General features: G+C 36.4%; 1 protein-coding gene across 1 annotated transcript in view; it reads right to left on the minus strand.

The window, feature by feature from the left end:
- ZC3H12B (zinc finger CCCH-type containing 12B) overlaps positions 1 to 19,708 on the minus strand; it is a 48,146-nt gene continuing 28,438 nt past the window's right edge. Inside the window, exons 2-5 of the mRNA XM_061137003.1 lie at positions 5,139 to 5,278; positions 3,439 to 3,673; positions 2,696 to 2,802; positions 1 to 1,421 (exon numbers count right to left, since the gene is read on the minus strand). Coding sequence (XP_060992986.1) covers positions 1 to 1,421; positions 2,696 to 2,802; positions 3,439 to 3,673; positions 5,139 to 5,278 — 1,903 coding nt within the window. The remainder of the gene's footprint in view (positions 1,422 to 2,695; positions 2,803 to 3,438; positions 3,674 to 5,138; positions 5,279 to 19,708) is intronic.

Below are 19,708 nucleotides of genomic sequence, written 5' to 3' on the forward strand. Positions count from 1 at the left end.
TCAACGTGCAGCCCTAAGCTTAGAAACAATCAAGGCTGCTAGTTGCTGGGCATCTGCTGTGTGGGGATTCTTCTCCATCACTGCAAGAACAATGTTTGAAGGGAAAATATTGCAGAGGTTCTTGTAGGTCTGATACTGGTGCTCTGGGATCATTTGCTCCCTGGAATCATTGCACATTCCAACCCAAGGATTCATCCAAAGCTGCTCCATCTTTTCAGGTACACTCCGTACCATGACTGGCTCATAGCATGGTTGCATGAGGCTGTTACTCAAGGGATAGGAGTGGTAGCCATAAGAGTCAGTTGCACAGGGCAGTGGGTCCCAGCTGGCATGCTGTTCCCGACACAGAGGAGGACGTCTTTGCCTCATGGGATTGTTCTCATATAGGCGAGAATCAGAAATGCTGTCCATCCGCGTCATCACCAGGGCACGTCCTGGCTGGGGGGTTGCCCCAGGATGGATATTGGGAGGCATGGGATAGTCTCCAGGACAGCTGGAGCGTGCTCCAGTTGTTGGGTGCTGGGCATGCAGAACTAAGTGGGAGACTGATTGCTTGTGGGGGGCCTGCTTAGAGTCTTCTGGGCCATAGCTCTGCACTCGCGTTAAGGCTTCGTGGTAACCATGAGGAAAAGGCTGAAGATGGTTCTGAGATGCTGAGCGATGCAGCTTCAAACTGCCTTCAGGATGAGTATCAGCTACAGCCAAGTACAGGTTGTTGTAAGAGGAATAGTTGTCGTTCCTGGTATGGCTCATACGATTGTCAGGACAGAGGTTGGGATTCCGGGCATACAACCCCCGGTCTGCTTCAGCCATGTAGTACTCTCGATTATGCATGCTGTTGATGTTCAGTTTGGAGAAGTCGCCTAACACTGAATAGTAGCTGTGGTCCCCTAAGGGCTCAAACTTTGGGTATTGCTCAGCATAGCTAATAGGGGTCCCATGGCTATTGGTAACCAGGATGGGCGGATACTGCATGCTGGTCATGTGCTCCAATGAGGACTTCTGGTGGGAGAAATGAGAGGATCCTGGCACTGGGCTGCTGGCTGAACGGGTGTTGAGGGCACCCACTGCATGGCTTTTGGGGGGTGGGATTGTGGGGACACTTAAAGCAGTCACAAGTGAGGGGACAGAGCTGGCCTCAGGCTTACGGGCAATGGACAGCCATTCCTCAGGCTCCACAGCCACGGACCGGATGCTGGGATCCGATTGACGCTTGGGGGTCACGCGTTTGACTTCTGAGGTTATGTCACCTTTGGCACTAGACAGCCCTGTACCACACTTGGCCAGGGTGCCTTCACTCATGGTTTTTACTGTGGACAGTTTGGCACTGATGCGGAGCTCATCAGCCACCGAACGCTGTGGTTGGTTGGCCCGCTCCGGATGGTAGTATTTGCACTTGTGGCCGTAGGTGCATTTTTTGCCTGAAAAATAATGCCCTGGGGTAAGACTCTCTCATAGTGGTGCAACTCTCTGTGCCAGAGCCTGTTTTAACAATCTGGTCACTCAGGTTAGAGTTTTACTTTTGGGATATAAGACAGAAAATTAACTGTTCTTAAAGACGGGAGACAGACAACACCATGGTGGCATCACACACTGTGAGCAGAGAGGGAAGAAGTGGAAACCTAGGAAGGAAACTGCAGTGTGAAAGGTAAGAGTTGTCACTGAACAGCCTTCATTTTCCTGAAATTCACAACTTTGTCTAGGCATAGCCTGCATGCTGAGGCAGTGTAGAGCAGTAGCAGGCAGGGTGGTTCAGTGCAAAGAGCAGTGGCCTGGAGGCTGGTCAGATCTGAGCTTTAATTCCAGCTATGTCAGTTACTAGCCATGTGACCTTGCTAAGTGATTTTTATTTTCTGTGCCTCATTTTCCTATTCTGTAAACAAGGTTTATAATAATGCCTTTATTATAAGGTCATTGTGAGGATTAAATGAAGATAGTAAACATGAAATACTCTATGATATGAATAAATGATAGTTGAGAACAAACACCTAGATGTCTTATAAATAAATGATTATTCAAAAACAGTGAACATTCACATTTGCCTCAGACAAGGCAGCATATGTCTTACTGTTAGGCTCACAAACTTTGTGTCACAGGGACTTGGGTAAGATCATGAAAGCACTCTAGAAAACTATATTTATTTATTTATTTTATTTTAAATCATTTATTTTAATTGGAGACTAATTACTTTACAATATTGTAGTGGTTTTTGCCATACATTGACATGAATCAGTCATGGGTATAGAAAACTATATTTAAAATAGGAAATGAAGATAAAGTTTGGAAGCAAAATGGAAAATGCAGATTGGAAGAAAAGGGTAATATTGACAGAGGGTGTAGTCACCTGCCTGAAAGACACATCCTTCTTGGGGCCAAACGCAGTTTGTCATTGCCCTTTCTTCTTCCACAGATCAAGTAAGTTTCTGCACTTCCCTGCCCCCAACAACACTGCTCAGGACAGAGACAGTTAGAACACATGAATCATTTTAACTAGTGACAATTATTTTTTCCTTCAATTCTAGTTACCTCTTTCTCAAGAAATTTCTAGGATGGTTCTTTAAATGCCTAATTGAAAATATATGAAGACACAGACTTTAACTTACAGAGAGTGGACAAACCAGGATTTTCCCTTTGAAAGGGAAACCTTGAAGAGAAAAGTATTCAGACTTCTTCAGTTTTGCACATAGGTACTCACCATAAGGACATGGTTGCTTCTTGTGTTCAGGAACAACAGGTCTCTTTCTTAAGAAGTTTTCAAGGCTTGGGCCATGACGTCCTAAAGGATCATCTGGAGGCATAAATCTGAAAGCAAGCAAGCAAGAGGTAAACTATCCCATATCAGGAGTTCAGGCCTTCATTACATGTTGCTTATACTATTGCCATAGCCTTCTAATAGCCCTTTCTGCCACAAGTCTATATTCTGCTAAGTCAGCAGTTCTTCCCTCTGTTTCCACTTGAACACAAGAAAGGAATTATTTTTCCCATACATCATTCTTCTGTGGATTATAAGTTTCAACCACACTGACATGTCTGCCAGTTCCCCCAACGTGCAACCCATTTTCACATCTTTATAGCTTTATTCATGATGTTCTCTTCAACTACAATGCCCAGAAGCCCTCTTTCCTCTGTCTGTAAACTTCATCTCAAATGTTATTTCCTCTGTGAGACTTTTTCATATCATTTCATATAGACAAAGCAATTAAAAAATGCTAACCATAGAGTTTATCCCAACACATTGTGGAAATCTCTTTTCTAAGTACACTTTGAGCTTCTTAAGGGTGAGTCTTGTTACTTATTCAGCCTTTTATTCCCATGGCAACCAGCATAATGCACAATATACAGTGAGTGTTCAGTAAATGTTTATTGAAATGAAATTAAATCTATCCTTAGTGGTAATTTGGATTTAGGCTATTCAGACCCTATAGGAAAGAAACGTACTTGTCATTCACAAAAGAATACATCAGCAAGCGCTCTTCTATAAACTTCTTCCATTCTGGCTTTTCAACTTGAAGATCTCGGTAGTTATCATTGGATACAATGATGCCATCAGAATCAAAAGCCAGTTTGACTATGAACCGGTCATCATAGCAAACAACTCTCCTGCCCTGGACCCTTCGGGAAGGTGTGAAGACAAGAATCTTTTCCTTCTCCAGTTTACGTAGGATATCTTGATCTGTTGAAATATGGATTATATGCCACAGAATAGAAATCGTCTTTGGAAATTAACAGCGTTATTCCCATATTAAAAAATATAAAAGTTGGTACTAGATTAATATATTATTTGCTCTTAGAGAGAATGTGGCCACTATTTCTGGCTATGGCACCAATTTGGACTGTGATTTTAGCCAAGTTGCTTTCCGCTTTCCACTCCAGTTTTCTTTCTGATAAAATAAAGGAAGTAGATTAAATGACATCTAAGTTTTTAAAAACCAGCATGAAGAGTAAGAAATAACATTGATATCCTAACATTTTTGAGGTTTATTTTGCCCTTTGGCTGCAGCACCAAGTTTGGTTGCTGAAGAAACCAGGGAAGTATGATGAGGATGTGTCTGCCAGGACGAGAATAATGTATCTTTCTTAGGGACTAACATTTTTGCCTTCTGCCTGAAGGAAAGCCACAACTAAGGAAAAATATTAAGTGGTAGCATATGAGTACTAACCCCCTTTCCTTTTAGCCTCTTTATTAATGAAGAAAGAAGTTTGAGTAGGGCCAGGATCCACTCTCAAGACTGAGGCTGGGAGCCTGTTCAGCAGTTGGCAGACAACCCCATGACACTGAGCCTTCAGTCATTCACTGAACCTTCTCATTTGTACATAAGGCAAGACCTGATACTCAGAGAATTGGGGTATTGATGCTCTCAAATGCCGTTAAGAGCTAGCTTTATATACTATTATAAGTGAATGTAGTGATGCTCCTGCCAATAGGGCCACATCATAACTTTTGTGGACTTTAGGCACTTTTGCCTTCATGGGTCTTTTCTTCTGTAAAGAAATGTTAAGTTTATACTTTACAATTATGTTGGTATAAACATAAATAATCCAGTTAGGTACATTATTATATATTTATTGTTATATTCAATTTTACCCTCTGATGTTAAAAAGCTTATAAAATTAAACCATTTACATGGGATCCTAAAAGTATATGTTATGAACCCTAGGCACTTGGCCTACTGTGCTTCATGGATAAATTAGGTCTGAATGCCATAGGACTTTTCTCCTTTTCTATTCTAACCCCTAATTTGCAAATCCCACAATAACTTAACTGCTACAGGATGAGATCCATTGTCTATGGTGGTTTCTTTAGTATTTTGGAAAACTCAGTCATGTTCGTAACCAGATTCATCTCCCTTTTTGTCTGAAGCTTATGATCAAATAGAAACAAACACTCTTTTTTTCAACTGTGTGCTTTATTTTTTGCTTGAAATTGAAATCTCTATTTAACTGCTCTGTGCCACAGCACAAAAGATTATTTGGATCAGGAAAAATCTGCTTTAAAATACACTTAAATAAAAAACATTTTAAGTGTACTTAATAGATTTAGAAAAGTACTTATCTAATTTAGGAGCATTGGGCTCTCCCCAAACTATCTTGCCAGCTTTGCTTCTGGATGAGAAGAAATGTTTTAATTTAATTAGTACCTGTAATTGGTGCATCAGGGCGGGATTGCTCCTTTCTCCATGCAGGCACAAATACAGTAATATCTTTATGGCCTTTATCTAGGAACCAATCCACAGCAAGTTGTATTCCTCTGCAGGAGAACTCTTCTTTATTCCCATGGCTTCAGGAAGATAGGGAATGAGAGTAGAGAGGATTGATAACAAGTAACAAAGAAATACTCCAAATAGGCTTTTTCTTAGTGTGAAGACATTAACAACAGATATATTACTTTTTGAAGATGCCAAAAATGTATTTTTTTAGAGAACAAATAAAATTATTTTAAAAATTCCAGTATTACAAATATTGCCGTTATCATTACACATTCATTCAAGGCCACAGATGGTTAATAACAACTCTCACATTATAGCAGCCCTAGTGGCTATTTCCTATTATTATTTCCATTTTCTCTCGTCTCTTTCTGTTTCTATTACCATCTCCTTTTCAAAGACTCTGATAGTTATCAGATGATAAAAGAGGTGTCACCAGAGGTTTGGATAAAGTTTATAGATAATTAGTTGTAAGTGAATTTTAAATATATATAGTAAACTTAAAAAATAACATTTATAGCAAAAAAGATACACTGAAATGCTGACTGAAAATAGTTATCACAATTAATTAAATATGATTTGCCAATAAAAATTACAGTCTTGAAAATTTTAAGATGTGGGAAATGCTCACAATATAATGCTAAAAGAGAAAAGAAAGGATTTGGACAACATATAATGTAATCCAAATTTTATAGAAGAAAGTCTATGTATGGTATTTTCCCCTCATTTGGTTTCAGAATGCACATTTTCATTTAATGATTGTTCAAAGACATTAAATGGAAAACTCCAGAAATAAGCAATTCATAAGTTTTAAATTATGCACCATTCTGAGTAGAGTAATGAAATCTGGTGCCATCCCATTCCATCCTGCCTGAGGTGAATCATCCCTTTGTCCAGCATACCCCACCCATAAGTCACTTAGTAGTATCTCTTGTTATCAGGTTGACTGTTTCAGTATCACAGGGCTTGAGTTCAAGTAACTCATTTTATTTAATAATGGTTCCAAAGCACAAAAATAGTGGTGCTGGCAATTTGGATATGCTGAAAAAACTGTAAAGTGAAAAGGTGAAAGTTCTTAACTTAATTAAGGAAAGAAAAAAAAGCTCGTATGCTGAGGTTGCTAAGATCTACTGTAAGAATGAATCTTCACGAAATTGTGAAGAAAGAGAAAGATGCTGTAAAGAACAATATGGCATAGGAACCTGGAATGTTAAGTCCATGAATCAAAGTAAATTGGAAATGGTCAAACAGGAGAAGGAAAGAGGCACCATAACTGCCTCCTAGGAAACCTGTATGAAGCAACAGTTAGAACCGGACATGGAACAATGGACTGGTCCAAATTGGGAAAGGAGTACATCAAGGCTGTATATTTTCACACTCCTTATTTAACTTACATGCAGAGTACATCATGAAAATTGCCTGGCTTGATAAAGCTCAAGCTGGAATCAAGATTGCCAGGAGAAATATCAGTAACCTCAGATATGCAGATGATACCACCCTAATGGCAGAAAGTGCAGTGGAACTAAAGAGCCTCTTGATGAAGGTGAAAGAGGAGAGTGAAAAGGCTGGCTTAAAACTCAACATTCAAAAAACTAATATCACTTTATCCAGTCCCATCACTAGCATTGCAAATAGATGGGGGAAAATGGCAACAATGACAGACTATTTTCTTGGTCTCCAAAATTACTGTGAATAAGGACTGCAGCCATAAAATTAAAAGATGCTTGCTCCTTGGAAAAAAAGCAATGACAAACCTAGACAGTGTATTGAAAAGCAGAGGCATCTCTTTGCAAAAAAAAAAAAAAGCCCATATGGTGAAAGCTATGTTTTTTCTATTGATCATGTATGAGATAGACAGTTGGACCATAAAGAAGCTTGAGCACCAAAGAATTGATGCTTTCAAACTGTGGTGCTGGAGAAGACTCTTGAGAGTCCCTTGGGCAGCATTGAGACCAAACCAGTCAATTCTAAAGGAAATCAACCTTGAATATTCACTGTAAGGACTGATGCTGAAGATGAAGCTCCAGTACTTTGACCACCTGATGTTAAGAGTCGACTCATTGGACAAGACCCTGATGCTTGGAAAGATTCAATGCAGGAAGAGAAGGAGACAACAGAAGATTAGATAGTTGGATGGCATCATCAATTCAATGAACATGAATTTGATCAAGTTCCAGGAGATAGTGAAGGGTAGGGAAGCCTGGGGGTGCTGCAGTCCATTGGGTTGTAAAGAGTTGGATATGACTGAGGGACTGAGCAACAACAATGACGACAACAACAACAAGAAATTGCTTGAAGCTATAATCAGAACTAAAAAAGACTGCTAGCACTGACTCTGCCTCTCCCTCTACTCTTTCCATATATCCTCTTCTATTTGAACTGCCTAGATCAGACACTTTTTTCTCTTCCAACTCTTCTCCCTCCTTCTGCTTCCCTTTTCTCAGAAAAGGAAGATAAAAAAATCAGAAATGATTATAGCTCCCTTAAGGAGAAATCTATTACAGGGAGAAATGAATCGTCCTTGTTGCTTTCATACATCCAGGATGCAAACAGAACTTCGAGCCTTAGCCAAGAAATTTCCCAGTCCAACTCAGAATGCATTGGGATTTGCTGAAAATTTTGAATTAACCATCTGGACTTAAAAGTCCAGGTTTTCAGATCCATATCAGCTAATACAGCTGTTAGTTTCTGAAAGCAAAGCAAGGGGATGAATAGAAAAAGCAGGATGGAAATGACCCTTAATGGAATTTTGGTCACATAGTCAAGAGGCTTGTACTGAAGGAATTAACTTAGAAATTACTCAAACCTATCCCAGAACTTTCTCCAAAAACCATAAATTGGACAAAGGTTCAACAATGCTAGTGAAGATCGAATGAATCAATCCATACTATTATGGGAGACTGGGAAAGAAACTTTTGAGCAATATTTGGACTTGACACCTGAATCATTCTCTAATCACCAAAATGATCCTTTGCTTAACTCTGCTTTACAAATCAAACAATTCTAAATACAAGAGAAATTAACCTAAATGTATTTCAGGTTCACATGAACTGGGAACTATTCAGTATTAAATACTTGGTATTAATATTTGTTTGTTCATCTAATTAATGTAGACATGTCTGAGTCATTAATATTAAGCATAGCATTTTCATTGTGCCTAGGTTTAATATAAGTTATATCTGTTACAAGTTTGTCAGCAAGGAAATTAACTTGAGTGAAGAAACTTTTAAGGAAAGAACATGTAAATGAGATAGGAGCTTTTAGATAAATTCTATTAAGAATAAAATATACTTTAGGAATGTCTGTCTAAAATAGTCTTTCCAGATTTGGGTAACTTTAATTTCTAGGTTTGTGCTAAACCAAGTGATGGAAGTTTATTGAATAGCTAGGTCATTTCCAAATAATATAAGATCCCATAACATTAATTACAGAACACTACCTTCCTCTTACAGAGAAACTAAAGAGATTTTGGACTATTAATGAATAATGTTTGGTGTCATCTTGAGATATTCTCTATAAGAAAGTAAATGTTTTTAGAAATTATCATTGGTATTTACATTCACCAATCTACAGAATGCTAATACAAAGGACAGTTCGTGGTTGCTTAAGGAAAGTAGGATGAGTGTTTACAGTAAAGAAGTGTGAGGAATGAAATTGCATTTTGTTAAGGGAAAAGGAAGTAGGTCTGACTTACAGGTGTCTATTTCTTTTTTTTTTTTTGCAAAGCCTAAAATATTTATTTATCTTTTTTTTTTTAATTAGTTGGAGGCTAATTACTTCACAACATTTCAGTGGGTTTTGTCATACATTGATATGAATCAGCCATAGATTTACACGTATTCCCCATCCCGATCCCCCCTCCCACCTCCCTCTCCACCCGATTCCTCTGGGTCTTCCCAGGGCACCAGGCCTCTATTTCTGAATGGGAAAATAAAATTATGAATACAGAAAGTGTAACAAGGTTTGTGGAAAGTGGACCATGAGAAATGAGTTTTGTGCATGGTCAAGACTGACTCAGTTTAAAATCAATTAAATTAAGTAAATAAATTTAAAAGTAAGTTTCTGTAAAACTTGAATTTGACTTTTCTCTTGGCTAAGAGGACAAGCTTTCTTCAGATATTGAACTGCCTTTGATAAAAGATTTTTAACTTTCTTTACCTCATAAATGATCTGTTCTGTATTTGCCTTTGAAATCTTTTATTGTTACTTTGGCTAAGTGAATAACTATTGTTTCATAGTGACCTATGATCCTCTCTGAGTATTTTAAACAATTTTGATATTTATTGAGAAAGCTTCCTAAATAAAATTCTAATGAAACAATTTTGACCTCTAGCTAACTTTGGGATGCTTCAAGGGCCCCTGAAACATCCCAAGGAGAGATATTCAGCTAATTAGATCCATTTGATATGTTGGATTACATGGGACAGATTGTCTGATGAGTAATAAATCTCCTCAGGTTATGTTGTGTGGTAAATATTACTAATATGGATATCCTATAAATTATATGGAGTTCCTAAAATTCTGATATGTCCTGGGAAAATGTTATCAGCCATAATTCTAGATACTATCTTAAAGTGTCATCACAGCAGTAACCAAATTTCTTTGTTAATGCATTGTAATAAGATTTTAAGCATTCCTTCTTAAGTCTTTTGTCATTGTAGACAGTTATGGTTTTATTTTGCTGCTTTTGCAAAAATGTTTCCTCTTCAAGAAGATTTATAGAAAAGACTTTTGGGTTTCTGACTTTTCAACCATAATTCTGAACTGGGAAGGAAATTAAAAGATTCTATTGGGAAACCTGACTGCTTCCTAAAAGATTAACAAAGTGACTGAATGAATGAGTGAATATGCTTGTAACTTTTATGATTTCTAGCTGGAAAATGACTGATTTGAATCTGTATTTTCCATGTGTAAGGAATCCCTTCCCCTCTAGTTATGATTTAGAGTAATTTAGTGAAATTATAGTTTCATAAGCAAAATTGAAACATTCGCCTTTTCTATTAGATCCCCCCCAGAGACTGGAAACTCTTAGGTTTCCAGTAGCTTTATCAGATAAACCAGGAAGGCTGTCTCACTAACAGGTACAGAAATCTCAGGGAATTTTGGAGACTTTGAGAAGGGAAAAATTCACCTAGATCTGTTAGCAAAATCTGTGATGTGCCTTTAGTGTGACTTTCCTAACCCTGAGATGTTTTTTAAAAGTTCAGTTTGAGACTCTTTATAAAAGTTTCAGCAAAACAAAAAAGTCTATGATCAATTATGTTTATATAAGTCATCAGGCCAAATTTATTGAAACCAGACTTATTTTTCAAGCAAACTAGTTTAGTTTGGTTATATTTGGTAAAAATGAGGGTAATTTTAGGGAGAAAAAGATGTTTCAGTGAATGCTAAATGCATTTGTTAATGGAGGGCTGTATCTACTAACACTCACTTCCTGGATAGTTCTTTGCTGTTATGCTACATAAATGTAAAATTTAATTGAATTGTTAAAGGACACTCTAAGTTTTTTTTTTTTTTTTTCTGAAGCTTAGCTCAGTAATCTTTGGATGAAGATCAGATGCCCCATGATCTGAAACAAGGAAATTGTGTATTATATACTAGAAAAGACATAATTTAAATGGCTGTCTCCAATCTGGATGGAAGGACATTTTTATCAAGTACCCTTAACTAGCTCAAGCTCAGGGAAATTGAAGGGAAATTGACTCTTGGATTAATTTCCAGTTTCAAAGGGCCCTACACTGAGAAGAAAGCTGATTTCAAACTCACTTTACAATGACACTCAAATAGAGGAGGAGCTACACTCACACCAGGACAAGAAGAAGATGACATCAGAAGTAGACAGCATGCCAAAGATGCTGGACCTGAGTCGTATGATCACTAATAACATTTTCTTGACTTCTTAGACTTTTGCATATAAATCAAATGTTTTCTATCATGGACACGATCCTATGCTAATTTTAAAAATCAGTCCAATTGTTGGGTTTGTGGCCATTTATCTGTGTCTAATACCTCTAGATTATCTTAATGTATTTCTCCACTCCAAGGATCTAATTGGATGACCCTGAGGAAGTTTATTTTAGAAGAAGGAGAATTCAGTCCTGTTCTGCCTACTCATGATACTGCTAGATGGACCTGGCCAGTTAATAATACCTGCTTTGACCCTGGCCATAGATTTAAATTTTCTTTTAGGGTCACTCAAGCTCAATCAGAATGATGAGCTAAGTCTCAATCAAAAACTGTAAACTCTCATCTATTAAAAGGAAAGCTCCCACCATTATGGGGTGAATCTATATGGTTAACATTAGGCTATAGTCATTTAAGTTTAAGAGTTCGTTTATGTTGGGAACAATTAAATCATACTAAGGATGGTCAAACTAGTAACATTAGGAAGCTAGGCTGGATGCCTTATGAACAATGCCTATGTATTAGTCCCATTAGCATGGAATGATTAGCATGGAACTGACTGGATCAGACCAGAGATTCACTGGGTTGTACCTAATGGAACTCAGTGGATTTGTAGTACTAATTTCTGGCCTTGGCTTCCACCTAGATGGATAAGAAAGTGTATCCTGGGATTCCCATGGACTCAAGGTCACATATGTAACAAATTAGAGGTGACCCCAGCCAATCTACAATTGCTGTGAGCGCAATGGGTCAAGAGATCTCTATTCCACTTGTATGATTATTGGCAGCTATTTTTGTGCTTTCAATAGGATTGGAGAATATAATTGGCCATATCAAAGTCTTAAGAACTTTCACTCAACAAACTAAATGATAGTAACCAGGCTATTAACCTATTGAATTCTGAGGTCTCTATGATGGAAAAAGCAGTGCTATAAAACTGCATGACATCCTTATAGCATCTCAGGGAGGTGCCTGTGCCATAATTCAAGCTGAATGCTATGTTTTCATACCTAATGATTCCTCTAATATAAAACATTTGAGAAACCATGTGAAAAACCAGATTTCTGCCTTAAGTGACCCATTCCCTAGTCTTGGCAATGTTTTCAAAAACTGGTTTGGTGTGGAAAGCTCTTGTCTGAAATATTTACTTATAACTCCATTAATGTTACAATTTGTATTTTGCCTGTTTTACAGGATTGTTTTTCCTTGCAATTACCAACTATGGAACAAAAATAATGACTAGGTGGCTTGCAGCAGTTGATCAAATATATAGTTCTATATGTTATCAATGATTGTAAGAGTGTAACTCTAGATATCAGAAGATGCAATAAGTAGGAACATTTTCCTGGACCATAACTAGAAGACAGGTGTCCAGAGATCTTTGGCAATTAAGACATAGTCCAGTAATACCACACTGAGTGGCCTATTAACCAAATCTTCTCCATAACTAAGAATGAGCCTTCTTAGCACTGTGGGATGAAATGGTCATGAAATGCCTCCCAAAGTATGGTCGAATTTATTACCATGAGCAGAGCCTGTCAACTACAAATTGGCACTTGCCAAGGGCATTTGCAATCTGCCTTTACAGAAATTGAATCCTGTGCTGCTGCAGCTGTTGACCTTTGACACACACACTGAAGGGAATTTAGGGTGGAGAATGAGGTACTTTGTGGTCCAGGGAGACTTTTGGAACAAGTCTTTAGATGGATAGATATTTTCAGGAATTGATTTCATGATCCCAACCCTTGCATCTCTTCATATCTAGAAAGCACTAAATCCCTTCATGGTGACATCAGCTCCTCATAATTAGCAGAAAAACTTTTGTAAAATCAGTGTTTGATTGCACTGAAATTCACCAAAATCATATACATTGACCTTCCCCCACTACTTCTTTGGAGCAACTTCTCAGAGCTATCTGAGGTGCCATCTCCCTGGCTGAAATCCTCAATTTGCCCCAAATAAAACTTAACTCGTGACTCTCACATTGTGCATCATTTTTTTTTTTTTTAGTTGACAGGAAAATGTATTTAACTGCCAAACAACTATGAGGTAGCCTTAGAAACAGCTACCCCGATTTCTTCTAAAAAAATGAACAAAGAGTAAATCGGGGAAGCCCAAGGCTCCTAAAGGGTTATTATTGGATGAATCCCATATAAAACAGACATGTAGGGAAGATACTCAGGTGTGATTTTTCCCACTGCTATAATGTTGATAAGTATAACATGAACTCAGGAAAGTCATCAGAATTGCCGTTACAGGAGAGATTTTGAGGAAGGGAATGGGATTTCATTTCACTTGACTCTGCAGTGTTACAAACAGTCTAAGACCAGAAATAAATGCAAGAATAACCATATCTGTTGGATACCCAATAGCTATTATATTTTATACTATCAAATTCTTTGTTTAAAAGATCCTTTCATTACTATAAAACTAATACATACTTATAAAACATAGAAAATGCAAAAAATATAAAGGAAAGAACTCTTGCATAATCCAACCATTTTACTACTACCGAGAGACAAACACTGTTGATGTTTTAATGCATCTATATTATAATACTATTTTTTAATTCATATTTTAATTAAAAGATAGTTGATTTACAGAATTTTGTTGTTTTCTGTCAAACCTCAAATGAATCAGTCATAGGTATACACATGTCCCCTCCCTTTCGAACCTCCCTCGCATCTCCCTCCCTATCCCACTCCCCTAGGTTGATACACAGCCCCTGTTTGAGTTTCCTGAGACATACAGCAAATTCCCATTGGCTATCTATTTTACATATGGTAATATATATTTCCATGTTACTCTCTATATACATTTCACCCTCTCCTCCCCTTTTCCTGTGTCCATAAGTCTGTTCTCTATGTCTGTATCTACACTGCTGCCCTGAAAATAAATTCTTCAGTACTCTCTTTCTAGATTCCATATATATGTGTTTGTATACAATATTTATCTTTCTCTTTCTGACTTACTTCACTCTGTATAGTAGGATCTAGGTTAATTCACCTCATTAGAACTGACTCAAATGTGTTTCTTTTTATGGCTGAGTAATATTCCATTGTGTATATGTACCACAACTTCTTTATCCATTCATCTGTCAGTGGACATTTAGGTTGCTTCCATGGTCTAGCTATTGTAAATAGTGCTGCAGTGAACACTGGGGTACAGGTGTTTTTTCAGTTGATTTCCTCAGGGTATTTGCCTAGGGGTGGAATAGCTGGGTAATATAGTGGTTTGATTCCTAGTTTTTCAAGGAATCTCCATACCATCTTCCATAGTGGCTATATTAATTTACATTCCCACCAACAGTGCAAGAGAGTTCCCTTTCTACACACCCTCTCCAGCATTTATTGCTTGTAGGTTTTTTGGTGATGGCCATTCTGACCAGTGTGAGATGATATCTCATTGTAGTTTTGATTTGCATTTCTCTAATAATGAGTGATGTTGAGCATCTTATCATGTTTTTGCTAGCCATCTGTATGTCTTCTTTGGAGAAACGTCTGCTTAGGTCTTTCCCCCACTTTTTGACTGGGTTATTTGTTTTTCTGGTATTGAGCTGTATGAACTGCTTGTATATTTTAGAAATTAATCCTTTGTCAGTTGTTTCACTTGCTATTATTTTCTCCCATTCTGAGGGTTGTCTTTTCACTTTGATTATAGTTATCTTTGCTGTGCAAAAGCTTTTAAGTTTAGTTAGGTCCCACTTGTTTACTTTTTAAAAAAATTTCCATTACTCTAGAAGGTGGGTTATAGAGTATCTTGCTTTGATTTATGCCATTGAGTGCTCTGCCAATGTTTTCCTACAATAGTTTTATAGTTTCTGGACTTACATTTAGGTATTTAATCCATTTTGAGTTTATCTTTATCTATGGTGTCAGGAAGTGTTCTAATTTCATTCTTTTACATGTAGCTGTCCAGTTTTCCCAGCACCATTTATTGAAGAGGCTGTCTTTGCCCCATTGTATATTCTTGCCTCCTTTGTCAAAAATAAGGTGCCCATACATGCATGGGATTATTTTGGGCTTTCTATCTTGTTCCATTTGTCTATATTTCTGTCTTTATGCCAGTACCATACTGTCTTGATGACTGTAGCTTTGTAGTATAATCTGAAGTCAGGAAGGTTGATTCCTCCAGCTCCATTCTTCTTTCTCAAGACTGCTTTGGCTACTCGGGGTCTTTTGAGTTTCCATATGAATTGTGAATTTTTTTGTTCTAGTTTTGTGAAAAATAACATTTGTAATTTGATGGGGATTGCATTGAATCTCTAGATTGTATTTGGTACTATAGTCATTTTCACAACATTGATTCTTCCTACCCAAGAACATGGAATATCTTTCCATCTGTTTATGTCACCTTGGTTTCTTTCATTAGTGTCATAATTTTCTGTATACAGTTATTTTGTCTACTTAGGTAGGTTTATTCCTAGATATTTGTTTCTTTTTGTTGCAATGGTGAATGGATTTGATTCCTTACTTGTTTTTCTGATTTTCCATTGTTAGTATATAGGAATGCAAGTGATTTCTGTGTATTGATTTTGCATCCTGCAACTTTGCTAAATTCACTGATTAGCTCTAGTTCTTCTGATAGTACCTTCAGAGTTTTCTTTGTATAGTATCATGTGATCTGCAAACAGTGAGAGCTTTACTTCTTTTCTGATCTGGATTCCTTTTATTTCTTTTTCTACTCTGATTGCTGTATCTAGGAATTCCAAAACTATTTTGAATAATAGCAGTGAGAGTTGACACTCTTATCTTGTTCCTGATCTTAGGGGGGATGCTTTCAGTTTTTCACCGTTGAGAATAATGTTTGCTGTGGTCTTATCATATATGGACTTAACTATGTTGAGGTAGTTTCCTTCTATGCCAATTTTTGAAAGAGTTTTAATCATAAATGGGTGCTGAATTTTGTCAAAGGCATTTTCTGTATCTATTATGATTATCATATGGTTTTTATCTTACAATTTGTTAATACGGTTTATCACATTGATTGGCTTGCATATATTGAAGAATCCTTGCATCCCTGGAATAAACCCAACTTGATAATGATGTATAAGCTTTTGATAGTGTTGTTGAATTTTACTTGGTACAGTTTTGTTGAGGATTTTTGCATCTATGTTCATCAGTGATATTGGCCTGTAGTTTTGTTTTTTATTTATTTATTTTTGTGTTTTTCTGGTTTTGGTAAACAGGTGATGGTGGCCTTATAGAATGAATTTGGAAGTGTTCCTTCCTCTGAAATTCCTTGAAAGAGTTTTAGAAGGATAGGCATTAGCTCTTCTCTAAATGTTGGATAGAATTCTCATTTGAAGCTATCTGGTCCTGGGCTTTTGCTTTTGGGATATTTTTGATCACATTTTCAATACCAGTGCTTGTGATTGGGTTGTTCATAATTTCTATTTCTTCCTGGCTCACTCTTGGAAGATTGAACTTTTCTAAGAATCTGTCCATTTTTTCCAGGTTATCCATTTTATTGCTATATAGTCATTCATAATTGTCTCATAACCCTTTGCATTTATGCACTGTCTATTGTAACATCTCTTTTTCATTTCTAATTTTGTTGATTTGATTCTTCTCTCTTTTTTTCTTCATGAGACTGACTAAGGGTTTGTCAATTTTGTTTATCTTCACAAAGAACCAGCTTTTAGTTTTATTAATCTGTACTATTTTTTTTTCATTTCTTTTTTATTTATTTCTGCTTGGAATTTTATGATCTCTTTCCTTCTGCTATTTTTTTTTTTGTTCTTTTTCCACTTGTTTTAGGTGTAAAGTTAGGTGTTCTATTCAATGTTTTTCTTGTTTCTTGAGGTAGGATTGTATTACTATAAACTTCTCTCTTAGAATTGCCTTTGCTGCATCCCATAAATTTTGAGTTGTCATGTTTTCACTGTCATTTGTTTTTAGAATATTTTTATTTCCCTTTTGATTTCTTCAGTAACCTGTTTGTTATTTAGAAACATGTTGCTTAATCTCCATGTGCTTGTGCTTTTTACAGTTTTTTTTTCTTGTAATTGATATCTAGTCTCACAGTGTTGTGCTCAGAAAAGATGCTGATAACAATTTCAATTTTCTTAAATTTACTGAGAAATTTCTTAAATTAAATTTACAATTTTCTTAAATTTTCAATTTTCTTATATTTACTTAAATTTACATAAATTTCTTAAATTTGCTGTAGTTTGATTTATGACCCAAGATGTGGTCTATCCTGGAGAATGTTCCATGTGCACTTGAGAAAGGTGTATTCTTCTGTATTTGGATGGAATGTCCTGAAGATATCAATGAGATCCATCTCATCTGATGCATCATTTAAGACTTGTGTTTCATTACAGATTTTCTGTTTTGATGATCTGTTCATTGGTGTAAGCGGGGTGGTAAAGTCTCCTACTATTATTGTTTTACTGTCAATTTCTCCTTTTATGTCTGTTAGTGTTTGTCTGATTATATATTGAGGTACCCCTATTTTGAGTGCTTAGATATTAACATTTGTTATATCTTCCTTTTGGATTGATCCCTTGATCATTATGTAGTGTTCTTCCGTATCTCTTGTAACATTCTTTATTTTAATGTCTACTTTGTTTGATATGAGGGTTGCTACTCCAACTTTCTTTTGGTTTCCATTTGCATGGAATATATTTTTCCATCCTCTCACTTCCAATCTGTATGTGTCTTTAAGTCTGAAGTGGGTTTTTTTTGTAGAAAGCATATATATAAATCTTGTTTTTGTATCTATTCAGCCAGTCTGTGTCTTTTGCTTGGAGCATTTAATGCATTTACATTTAAAGTAATCATATATATATATATATATATATATATATATATATAGATATAGATATATATATAGATAGATATAATCATATATATCTATATCTATATATATGTTCCTATTGCCATTTTCTTAATTGTTTGGGGTTGATTTCATAGATTTTTTCCTTCTCTTGTATTTCTTGACTATATAAGTCCCCTTAACATTTGTTGTAAAGCTGGTTTGGTGGTACTGAAGTCTCTTCACTTTTGCTTGTCTGAAAAGCTTTTTGTTTCTCCATTAATTTTGAATGAGATCCTTGCCAGGTAGAGTAATCTTGGTTGTTGATTTTTCCCTTTCAGTACTTTAAATATATCCTGCCATTCCCTTCTGGCCTGCAGTGTTTCTGCTGAAAGATCCACTGTTAAGTGTATGGGGCTTCCCCTGTATGTTACTTGTTGCTTTTCTCTTGTTGATTTTAATATTCTTTCTTTGTATTTAATCTTAATTAGTTGTATTAGTATGTGTCTTAGCATGTTTCTCTTTGGGTTTATTCTGTATGGGACTCTTTGCACCTCTTGGACTTGATTGACTATTTCCTTTTCCATGTTGGGAGAATTTTCAAGTATAATCTCTTCAAAAATTTTCTCATACCTGTTCTTTTTTCTCTTCTTCTGGGACCCCTGTAATTCATATGTTGGTCTGTGTAATATTGTTGCAGAGGTCTCTGAGACTATCCTCAGTTCCTTCCATTCTTTTTACTTTATTCTTCTCTTAAGTAGTTATTTCCACCATTTTATCTTCCAGCTCACAGATATTCTGCTATTGATTTATTCTAGAGTATTTTCAGTTTCAGTAATTGTGTTGTTTGTCTCTGTATGCTTATTCTTTAATTCTTGCATTTTCTCCATTCTGTTTTTAAGGTTTTTGTTCAGCTTCACTATCATTATTCTGAATTATTTTCCAGGTAGTTTGTCTATTTCCTCTTCATTTATTTGGACTTGTGTATATAGTTTGTTCCTTCATTTGTGCAGTATTTCTCTGCCTTTTCATTATTTTTTTTAACTTATTGTGTTTGAAGTCTCCTTTTCCCAGGCTTCAAAGCTGGATTCTTTCTTCCTTTTGATTTCTGCCCCCATAAACGTTGGTGCAGTGGTTTCTGTAAGCTTCACATAGGGTGAGACTTGTGCTGAGTTTTTTTTTTTTTTTTCCCCTATGATAGGCTGAGTGATGTGGTAATCCTGTCTGCTGATGATTTGGTTTGTATTTTTGTCTTGTTTTTTGTTTTGATGAGGCGTCCTGCACAGGGTGCTCCTGCCAGTTGGATAATGACAGGTCTTGTATACAAGTGGTTGCCTTTGTGGGAGTTCTCACTATTTGATTCTTCCTAGGGTTAGGTGTCATCTTGTAGTCTAGGGTGTTGGAGTCAGCACTCCCATTGCAACGTCTAAGGACTTCATCTCTGGCCAGGAACAGGGATCCCACAGATGGTTTGTTATGGCATTAGATGGGGTTAATACAAGTACCCAGAAATGAGAAACCAAAGATGAACTCCAGACAAATTGCAGTTGCAAAATTAGGTAAATAATCATTACAATAATGGAATATACACACATATATACTTAAAACCCATTAGCAAATTCAAACAGTCCAACAAAAATAAAGATTGACATGGCGAACAAAGGAAATCAAAAATTACATCCACAAGTTAAGAACAAAACTAACTAAAGCACAAATTAGAAAACAAAATTAAAGCAAGGTGCCAACTGGGGAGTAAAACAATGAAAACAAAAGCAATAAATATGGTGAGAAAAAGATAAGAAAGAATAGAAATGCAAAATTAAATAGAGGTAGACAAAGAA

This window comes from Dama dama, chromosome X, assembly GCF_033118175.1.
Source record: "Dama dama isolate Ldn47 chromosome X, ASM3311817v1, whole genome shotgun sequence".
In the NCBI taxonomy this organism is placed as follows: Eukaryota; Metazoa; Chordata; class Mammalia; order Artiodactyla; family Cervidae; genus Dama; species Dama dama.